This window comes from Salvelinus alpinus, chromosome 8, assembly GCF_045679555.1.
Source record: "Salvelinus alpinus chromosome 8, SLU_Salpinus.1, whole genome shotgun sequence".
NCBI classification, from domain to species: Eukaryota; Metazoa; Chordata; class Actinopteri; order Salmoniformes; family Salmonidae; genus Salvelinus; species Salvelinus alpinus.
In genome coordinates, this window is record NC_092093.1 from 19,613,215 (window position 1) to 19,623,938 (window position 10,724).

At 41.9% G+C, this 10,724-nt stretch overlaps 2 protein-coding genes across 2 annotated transcripts; one reads left to right on the forward strand and one right to left on the reverse strand.

The window, feature by feature from the left end:
* The first annotated feature begins 1,227 nt into the window (after positions 1-1,227).
* Positions 1,228-4,488, forward strand: LOC139582679 (peptidyl-prolyl cis-trans isomerase FKBP3-like). The gene is made up of 7 exons (XM_071412886.1): positions 1,228-1,492; positions 1,948-2,049; positions 2,173-2,271; positions 2,452-2,587; positions 2,763-2,830; positions 3,003-3,100; positions 3,404-4,488. Exons 1-7 carry the CDS (start codon positions 1,388-1,390, stop codon positions 3,456-3,458), a joined length of 663 nt encoding a protein of 220 aa, XP_071268987.1. The 5' UTR covers positions 1,228-1,387; the 3' UTR covers positions 3,459-4,488.
* A 1,948-nt stretch (positions 4,489-6,436) lies between these two features.
* Positions 6,437-10,565, reverse strand: LOC139582680 (ubiquitin-like FUBI-ribosomal protein eS30 fusion protein). Its single transcript, XM_071412887.1, has 5 exons — positions 10,440-10,565; positions 9,780-9,861; positions 9,476-9,620; positions 6,809-6,864; positions 6,437-6,641 (listed from the first exon to the last, which is right to left on the reverse strand). The coding sequence occupies exons 2-5, from the start codon at positions 9,852-9,854 to the stop codon at positions 6,516-6,518; spliced, it is 402 nt and encodes a 133-aa protein (XP_071268988.1). The 5' UTR covers positions 9,855-9,861; positions 10,440-10,565; the 3' UTR covers positions 6,437-6,515.
* Positions 10,566-10,724: the final 159 nt, after the last annotated feature.

A 10,724-nucleotide genomic window follows, 5' to 3' on the forward strand; every position in this document is an offset into this window, starting at 1 on the left:
ATATCACATTACAATTACACAAGGACCTTAAGGGACATACATACACTTACAATTCTAACAGCTTTTTTGTTAGGAGAGTATTTAATAGTCTTAAAATACAGTTCAATTTCTTTTTGTAGGGTAAGAAAATGTGTTTTTTTGTTAGTAAATTTACATTTGTGTATATGAAATTATGGTTGTGCTGTTTTCATGTTAACCAGAGCGTTAGTGACTGTAACCGTGTTGCTGGCAACAGTTTAATTACTCTCTTTTTTTCCCGATTTTCACATATTCAATGGGTGTTGAGCGTTCGTAAATTCATCAGTTATTCTGCGCTCTGGCAAACAGACGAGAGTGCTCTGAAATCGGAGTCCATTGAGAACGCACAGCGACGTATGCGTGACGTGAATAATCAAGAAAATAAATGTTGGGTAATTAGTTAGATTATAGTTAATATACGTTACTGCCTGGCAAGTTCGATGTATTAGTAGCCAGCTAACATACTACTGTAATTCTATGCAGTTCGTAAGGATAGTGTAGCTAACAAATTGTCAGCCAACATAATGTAACTTGTTTAAAATGTCACAACTTTATTACATTGCTCAACATTTTCTTAACATTTGTCATAATTAGTTAAAGCAATATTTTCCGCCATTTTCGTAAAAAATCCGAAAACGTTGTGAAGCCACGCCCATTTTCTGCATAATTTAATTTATCGGCCCTAAAAGCACGGAAATCGCTTTTATACTTCGGATTTTGGCGAATTTAGTACGACATTCGGGAACTTTTGGCATACTAACTCTATCCATACTATGGCAAATAAGTATACTACATACTCAATTTACGTCGAGTGGAAAAGCATAGTAAGAGAAGTACCAAAACACTTTGATATCAGGGAGGCGCATGCAAGCAGATGAGGAAATGTGGCTAGGATGGAAGAAATTAGAAGAAATGTCTTAAAAAATGGAAGGTAAATCAGGCGGAGGTAAGATCTGGTGGGACCATTCTAGCAGATGAGAGGGTAGATAGACATGTGAACGACAGGCACAACTCCGATATAAAGTGTATATTTCTCAAAGTTACCGGGATGTCACGTGTCCTACTTATACCAGTACACTCGTAACAACCTAAGCATTATGAAACTTATATTCGATCAAATAAGCCACACCTAGCAAATAAGTCATTACATTTTTTGTTAACCAAATTCGACACTGTCATTGATTTCCATACAAAAACTTCTCACTTGATGAGAGAAAAAACGCCACCTGTTGGAGAAGATTGATTTTGGGCCCAGTTATCACTCGCTCTCCCCTTCCTCTCTGACCAAGGCAAGGAAAAACTGTAAAGGCGTCGCGCCTCCCCAATCCTTACATAGCGGAGGTGAAAGTTCAGCAGTGCGCCTTGTAAAATGGCGGCTGAATTGACCAGAGAGTGGAGCGATGAACAGCTAAAAAGTGATGATCTACCCAAAAAAGACATTATTAAGTTCATTCAGGACAATGCTGCCCATTCGGTATGTTTTATGTTTGATCCATCCATCCATTGGTGTGACAGCGCTCACTGAAATGCCATTGCTTACTTTTAGAGCGCACGCATGGTGATATCAGTTTACCTCCGCATTGGCGAACCGCTGCCGATTTAGCTTGACGCTAGCTTGTTAGCCTAGCATGTAGTAGTTAAGCATTGTATGCATGTCTTTACTAGCTAGTATCATTCATTGTGCTTGTCATCATGCCGTGTCAAGTTCACGTGGATAAGGCTAAATATTTTAAGTAAAACATTTTCCAGCCTTTGGGCCTATGTGAAGTATATATTTTTGTGGCAGGGGGGGGGGGGCAGCTACGCATGAAAGTGTTTGTTGCCAGATTTTGGAAATAATGCAGGTGCACAAAATGACTTAAGTTGTCATTCATTCCGTTCATGGCAAAACTACTACTCTCTTCTGACGTAGTGACTTCTCTCTTCCAGTTTCTTGCAGAACACAAGCTGATGGGAAATATTAAGAATGTTGCAAAAACGGCAAAGAAGGAGCAACTGATTATTGCATACAACGATTTGTTTGAGAGCAAGGTAGGGTGGACCAAATGAATGGATTGAGTGTGATACCTATTTTCAAAAGCAAATGACACATGAAGTTTCAAATTTTAAATAATGAATACCTGTAATGTATTATTTTGTTTGTGCAACCAACAGAGATTTTTAGGTTCAGAACCCATTGAAGATGTGACGGAGCATGTGAAAAATGTGAAGATCGATGACAAGCCCAAAGAAGTTGTGGAAGTCCTTGATGAGGTATGTACACAACCCATGTTTGAAAAACGTTTGATTGAGCACTTTCCACTGAAATAAGCATCAGGATAAAAGTCCTGTATTTTGCATTTAAGTTTAACAAGTCTACAATTTACTGCTCCACTATATTCAGTTTGTCAGAATTGTACTGTTAAATGGTCACTTATGTATTGCAATTCCCAGGGTCCTCCTAAGTTCTTCAAGTCTGTGCTGAAGAAAGGTGACAAGACTAACTTCCCTAAGAAGGGAGACAATGTGAGCTGTTGGTACACTGGCTCCCTGGAGGATGGCACAGTGTTCGACACCAACATCCCTGCAAGTATGTTTTCTTCTCATACTTCTGTCACACTTACTCAGACGCATGCATTCTCTTACTTTCTCTGACACACAATTTCATCCTCTTGGTCTCTCACACACACGTGTATTGTCACATTATCTCAATTACCTTTCTCTCAGTAATACCAATAGGGATTCTACTGTCCTCCCCTCTGCAGCTGCCAGAAAGAAGAAACAGAGCAAGCCACTGAGCTTCAAAGTTGGCCTGGGCCGGGTCATCAAAGGGGTAAGACATAGAGATACGGTATTATATTCGTAACATATTGATTTATATGGCTAAAGGTGCTCTATTTCATCAATTTAGCAATAATTCAGATTTCCTTGTGGGTTTTGATGAATCCAAGTTAAATGGAAAGCAATAGTTTTCACTGTCTTATGAGAAATGGTTGTTTCCACAGTGGGATGAAGGTATCTTAACGATGAGCAAAGGCGAGACAGCCAAACTGGAGATTGAACCAGAATGGGCCTATGGGAAGAAGGGACTTCCTGATTCAAAGTATCCTTTATATTGGAACAACATGGGAACCATGGGCTAATTTTTAATTAGGAGATGGCAGAAAGTTACCCCTCTTGGCTTTAATGGTATGTTTTACACCACCAGTGGTGGTCAGGAAGATTGTCAAGCCTCAGCATAGTCGTCTCCTGTACAATGGCTCTAGCATAGCCTAGTTGGTACTCATTGAATTTGAGCCGGATTTATAACTACTTACTCTTAGTTGTAACACTTAAATGAATGTCTCTCATTAAATCGATATGCAAATGTTTCCTGTGTGCTTCCCTTTAACTCTCCCACCACCAGAATCCCACCAAACGCAAAGCTGATCTTCGAGGTCGAGCTGGTGGCCGTCGATTAATGGCAGAAACCTACCCAACATGCCCTTCTCTCCGTGGACGGGGAAAACACGGTAGTCACAAGATGGCTATGCTCGAAAGGACAGAAGTGGTTGTAACATTGTCAGAACATTGAAGGAGTCTGTGATATATTGTCTTAATTTACATTTAATGGGATGCTTTGGGATTTTGGCAATGAGGCCCTTTATCTACTTCCCCAGAGTCAGATTAACTTTTGGATACCATTATTTGTTTTTGTCTGTGTCCAGTATGACGGAAGTTAAAGATAGTTTCTCGAGCCACTGCTAACTAGTGTTGGCACAATGACTGGAATTCTATGGGCATCTACTAGAATGCGTTTAACACTAGTTAGCATTGGCTCGTGAAACGACACAACTTCTTTCATTTATTTTATTTATTTTTATTTCACCTTTATTTAACCAGGTAGGCTAGTTGAGAACAAGTTCTCATTTGCAACTGCGACCTGGCCAAGATAAAGCATAGCAGTTCGACACATACAACAACAGAGTTACACATGGAATAAACAAACATTCAATCAATAATACAGTAGAAAAATCTATATACAGCATGTGCAAATGAGGTAGGATAAGAGGTAAGGCAATAAATAGGCCATGGTGGAAAAGTAATTACAATATAGCAATTAAACACTGGAGTGGTTGGATGACTGACACGGAGACATAAAAATGCTATCCACCAGTTCATCTGACTCATTGCCAGAATCCCGAAGTAACCCTTTTTTAAGGTTAGTCTGGTTGTTTGTCTTTTTCTGCTTAAGTCAAGTCCTTTTCATCATTGTTTTGGCATATTGTCTGAAGCAGGAACTGACCAGGGTTATTTGTGGTGAGTTGAGAAGGTGCCATGCTTCTGTCCTTTCCAGCATGGCTAGATAGTGATGACCGGACAACACTGTACAGATGGGGCATCCTGCCTGACAGTTACACACCGCAGAGGAAAGCCTTCCTGTTTATTCTTGTTCTTTTGCATGCATGTCCTTTTTAAAGATTAATAAACCAATTTTGGAGACTAAATTGACACGTACATCAGGTCTAGTTTATTGGGTGTGTTTGGTCCAGAAAACTGGGCAGTAGTGAATGGTTTGGAAGGAAGGTCCTGCTCTTGAAATCAGACATGCATGTCTGTTCTAATCAGAACCAGTCCTCCCCAGCCATCTAAAAGGGGTTCTAAACACCCACCTGAAGGTGTGTAGTACAACACAAACGGTCAGTCAGAACCGCACGAACTGCACCAGTTCTGTTGAACCAGCCCAGTTCATGTATACTTAAACTTTAGACAGCTGTCAGAACTCTTAACATATGGTGTTGGTATTACCAGTTTTGACCACATCCCTTATTAATTTCCAAATGCCATTAGACAACCTTTAAGTCAGTTCCACTTACATTTTTTCCCCTCAAATCAAGGACCAATTTAGGACACAATGGCTGCGTTTAGACAGGCAGACCAATTCTGATATTTTGTTCCACCAATTGGTCTTTACCAATCACAGATCTTTTTCAGAGCTGATCTACATTGGTCAAAATACCAATTAGTGAAAACGTATATGAATTGGGCTGCCTGTCAACGCAGCCGAGGTGGGTGCCATTATCGGGTAGTTTAATAAAAAAACATGAGCTGGCACACACCCAGAGAATTATTTTATGTAGAGGTGCTGACTAATGGCGAATACGCTATAAAAATAGTCGCGCACTCCATAAACTCCCACTGATTTATTGGGTAAATCACCAATGTTTCGGCATCACTGCCTTCTTCAGGGTAATGTCATGAATGCTTGAACCAGGTTATGTAGACAAACAGTGCAACCAATGACAATAGTGAGGGGTGCGTCATAAAGTTAATTAGAATGAATTGAGTGAAACTGTTCTCTGAACACAGAAAATGAAAGCGATCCTGAAAAATCACTGGCATATTCTGCAATCAGACAAAAAAAATTGCACACCTCTTCAAGGAACCCCCACTGCTGGTCTATAAGTGTGGTTGCAATATTGGAGATAGCTTGGTGAGATCTGACATGCCCCCTGATCCCACTCAGACACTCTTGACACCCATTCCAAACGGGAACTACAAATGTGGCTCATGCGCAGTGCAATAGCACTATAGAAACATCCTTCAGACACCCACATACAGGTAGAAAAATCCCTGTTAGGGCTATCATCTCATGTAAGACCAAGGGAGAAATCTATCTCATCACCTGTTCATGTGGGAAAGCCTATGTAGGACAAACAAAAAGACAATTAAAACAAGGCATAGCTGAACACCGCAGCTCAATCAGGTGTAAGTACATTGACTATCCAGTAGCAGCTCACTTTGTTAAAACTAACCATCCAATCTCCTCCCTCAAATACACAGGCATTGAGCATGTGGTCTGAATATTGACTTTGATCCCAGGCCCTTATGAACAATTCTCTCTTTTATGAACAAGTATTATAAGTGATATTCTTTCTACAGCTTATCAGTGTACACCCAATATGTTAACATTACACATTATAGTTGAACCTGAGAAATAGTTAACAAATATGTGAAATTGAATATAACAATGTTGACCCTAATAGTATGTACAATATTCAATGTTTCCATATGATAACCTAATATATTCAATATGCCATAAACTATTGTTTAACAGCTTCACTCAATTCTAATTAACTTAATGACTATTGTCATTGGTTGCACTAATTGTCTACATAACCTGGGTCAAGTATTCATGACATTACCCTGAAGGCAGTGATGCTGAAACGTTGGTGATTTACCCAATAAATCACTGGGAGTTTATATATGGAGTGTGTGACTATTTATAGGCATTATCAGGTAGAACAGAAAACCAGCAGAACTACAGGCTCAGATTCAAAAGCCCCTGAACAAGAAAGTATCAAATAATTTGTCATTGTGTTGTCCAAACAATAGTTTCTAATAAGTAAATTATTAAAAAATTCTAACTCAAATTCATAAACACCCAAGACATGAGATCTTTATTTAGTCCAAGGCAAATCTTTATTCTGTACAGGAGGAAAACCTTCCAGCGTTCTCTTGAGGGGGGGACAGGGTTCTTAGGAGTTGGCATTGGGGCCCTTCTTCTTGCCGAAGGTGGGCACAACATTGACGAAGCGCCTGTTGTACTGGATGCGACGCTTGGCACGACCAGTCTTCTTCTTCTTCTTCTCCTGCTTGTCAACCTGGAGTGATAGAGGGACAGTGCTATGGTCCTTACTATGCAGAAATACATTATTTAGCAGACACTAATCCAGGAACTATAACGAGTTTGAAACAACTGCCACAAAACCAACTACCATAATGTCATAAAGAGTATATGTTTAAAAAATATCAGAAAGTATCTGCTGACCTTGGGTGTCTGTCCCCGCACTTTACCGGCACGGGCCAGGGAGCCGTGGACCTTTCCTGGTGGGGAGAGAAAGCAAAGAGATTATCCCAAGTGAACATACAGCAATGGAAATGACAATAGAAGACCTTCACAGAGCATTCATTAGTTAACTGCTGATCTTGAATGGAGTTGTACAGTGCATTCAAATGATTTAGAACTTAACTTTTCCACATTTTGTTACATTACAGCCTTATTCTAAAATGTATTAATTGTTTCCCCCCCTCATCAAATCATCTACACACAATACCCCATAATGACAAAGCAACAACAGGTTTTCAGAAATGTATTCAAAATAAAACCAATTTAATATCACATTTACTTAAGTATTCAGACCCTTTACTCAGTACTTTGTTGAAGCACCTTTGGCAGCGATTACAGCCTTGATTCTTCTTGGGTATGACGATACAAGCTTGGCACACCTGTATTTCGGGAGTTTCTCCCATTCTTCTCTACAGATCCTCTCAAGAACTGTCAGGTTGGATGGGGAGCGTCGCTGCACAGCTATTTTCAGGTCTCTCCAGAGATGTTCAATTGGGTTCAAGTCCGGGCTCTGGCTAGGCCACTCAAGGACATTCAGAGACTTGTCCTGAAGCCACTCCTGCATTGTCTTGGCTGTGTGCTTAGGGTCATTGTCCTGTTGGAAGGTGAACCTTTGTCCCAGTCTGAGGTCCTGAGCGCTCTGGAGCAGGTTTTCACCAAGGATCTCTCTGCACTTTACTCTGTCCATCTTTCCCTCAATCCTGACTAGTCTTCCAGTCCCTGCCGCTGAAAAACATCCCCTCAGCATGATGCTGCTAGTGTAACCGATGTGAAATGGCTAGTTAGTTAGCGGTGGCGCGCACTAATAGCATTTCAATCGGTGACGTCACTCGCTTTGAGACCTTGAAGTAGTGGTTCGGGCCGCGGCTTTTGTGGAGCGATGGGTAACGATGCTTCGTGGGTGACTGTTGTTGATGTGTGCAGAGGGCGCCCGGGTCGGGGTGACGGACTAAAGTAATACTGTTACATTGGTGCCGTGACCTGGATCACTGGTTGCCGCGGCTTTTGTGGAGCGATGGGTAACGATGCTTCGTGGGTGACTGTTGTTGATGTGTGCAGAGGGTCCCTGGTTCGCGCCCGGGTATGGGCGAGGGACGGACGTAAAGTTAAACTGTTACATTGATACTGTTGATCCGGATCACTGGTTGCTGTGGAAAAGGAGGAGGTCGGAAAGGGGGGTGAGTAACTGATGTGAAATGGCTAGCTAGTTAGCGGTGGTGCGCGCTAATAGCGTTTCAATCGGTGACGTCACTCGCTTTGAGACCTTGAAGTAGTGGTTCCCCTTGCTCCGCAAGGGCCGCGGCTTTGTGGAGCAATGGGTAACGATGCTTTGTGGGTGACTGTTGTTGATGCGTGCGCCCGGGTCGGGGCGAGGGGACGGACTAAAGTAATACTGTTACACTACCACCATGTTTCACCGTAGGTATGGTGCCAGGTTTCCTCCAGACGTGACGCTTGGCATTCAGACCAAAGAGTTCAATCTTGGTTTCATCAGACCAGCGAATATTGTTTCTCATGGTGAGTCCTTAGGTGCCTTTTGGCAAACTCCAAGCAGGCTGTCCTTTTGCTAAGGAGTGGCTTCCGTCTGGCCACTCTACCATAAAGGCCTGATTGGTGGAGTGCTGCAGAGATGGTTGTCCTTCTGGAAGATTCTCCTATCTCCACAGAGGAACTCTGGAGCTTTGTCAGTGTGACCATCAGGTTCTTGGTCACCTCCCTGACCAACATCCTTCTCCCCTGATTGCTCAGTTTGGCCGGGCGGCCAACTCTAGGAAGAGTATTGATGGTTCCAAACTTCTTCCATTTAAGAATGATGGAGGTCACTGTGTTCTTGGGGACCTTCAATGCTGCAGAAATGTTTTAGTACCCTCCAGTAACCCGACCTGGGTCTTGACACAATCCTGTCTCAGACCTCGTGACTTGGTTTTTGCTCTGACATGCACTGTCAACTGTGGGACTTTATATAGACAGGGGTGTGCCTTTCCAAATCAATTGAATTTACCACATGTGCACTACAATCAAGTTGTAGAAACATCTCAAGGATGATCAATGGAAACAGGATGCACCTGTGCTCAATTTCGAGTCTCATAGCAAAGGGTCTGTATACTTATGTAAATGAGGCATGTTTTTATTATTTAAAAATGTCTAAAAACTCGTTTTTGCTCTGTCATTATAGGGTATTGTGTGTAGAAAAAGAGGGAAAATGTATTTAATCCATTTTAGAATAAGGCTGTGACATAACAAAATGTGAAAAAGGTCAAGGATTCCAACCATATTTCTTTCAAAAATCCAATCCTCTCATAGCTGTGATTTCATTCAATGGAGGAAGGTTACATTTTGAAAGTATTCAAATCAGGACACATATTGAGATCATGTACAGGACTTCATAAACCATTGTAGCAAGCTGTATTTAGTTCTCCATCATTTGTCTTATCCAAAGCCACTTACAAGAGCAATTGGGGCTATGTGCCTTGCTCAAGGGCACGTCGGCAGATTTCACCTAGACAGCTTAAGGATTCGAACCAGCAACCTTTTGGTTACTGGCCCAGTGCTCTTAACCGCTAGGATACCTGCTGCCCGAGTACTGACCTCCCAGAAGTCGGCCAGCCACTTCCAAGGTGCAGTACTCAGAGATGCCACAGTCCACCAGAGAGGAAGCGTCCTCCAAGGGGGAACTGTCCAGCAATAGCACCTGGTCCTCCACTAGGAGACCCTCCAGAGTCTGGACATGGAGCTAAAACAACCCAACAGACACACTTACTGGTTTGCTCCAGACATGGATACATCCAAACAATTTACATGCAAGTAACAAGACGAGGTGGAACTGTAGACTCAAGACAGTACACCAATTACACCACAATTATCATTGATTTATCCAAGCGTGGCCTCTCACCTTTATTTCTCTAACGGTCTCCTGTCCGGTCACCTCAAGGGTGTGAGTGTTCTGGGCACGCAAGAAGAGCTGCATCTTGATGCTGTGGATAGGAAGAGATGGTTCGTTAGCTTTTAGTATGAGAACAGTTGGCAGCAAACTGGGGGTCATTGGTCCAAATGTGACTTGAATCCGCTCTAAAAAGCAACAACGACTGAGCTAGGGATGACGACGCATTGACGACGACGCATTGACATTTTTCCTGCCTAGGTGGCACATCTGTTAGATACCAATAGAAATAAGCAATTTAGGAACCAATAACTACCACTTCGCAGCAAAGACAAAGCATAGCTGTCAGGTTTGGAAGTTGACTGGCTAGCTAAAGTTGCATTTAGACATACCTAGGCAGGCAATATGTTTTCAAATCAGCAACACGAGGATGTATTATAGTTACGACCTTAACGAATAGCTACGCATCCATGGTCGTTTGATTAGCTAGTCAGCCACTTAACTAAACTTGCTAGCCACATGGTGCACGCGGTTCCGGAAAAACGATATAAAAATTGCTCAATATAATAAATCATTATTCGTCGTGGATGGTGAAGTACTTATTCTGAGCTTATATATAGTCTCTAATGGGTATAATATGCAATATTTTAAATACATTTGCACAGGCCTTACCTCGGTTGATGCTAGTCGTTCAACACTATGCAAAAAAAGGACTTTCGGAGCGTAGGCGGTGCGCATGTGTCAACGTGTGACGTAGATAAGGCTAAGGGCACTACCATAAAAAGCCCATGGAATTGTATTCATGAATGAAATAGATTTTTTTCTATACAAATATCATTGTAAATGTTTGCCTGTCATACAGAAACATGTAATGATATGATACATCATGCTGTTTCAACTGCTGGATCTAGACAGTAAACAGAACCAGCTTCTTAGCTCTGGGCCACACCTTATACT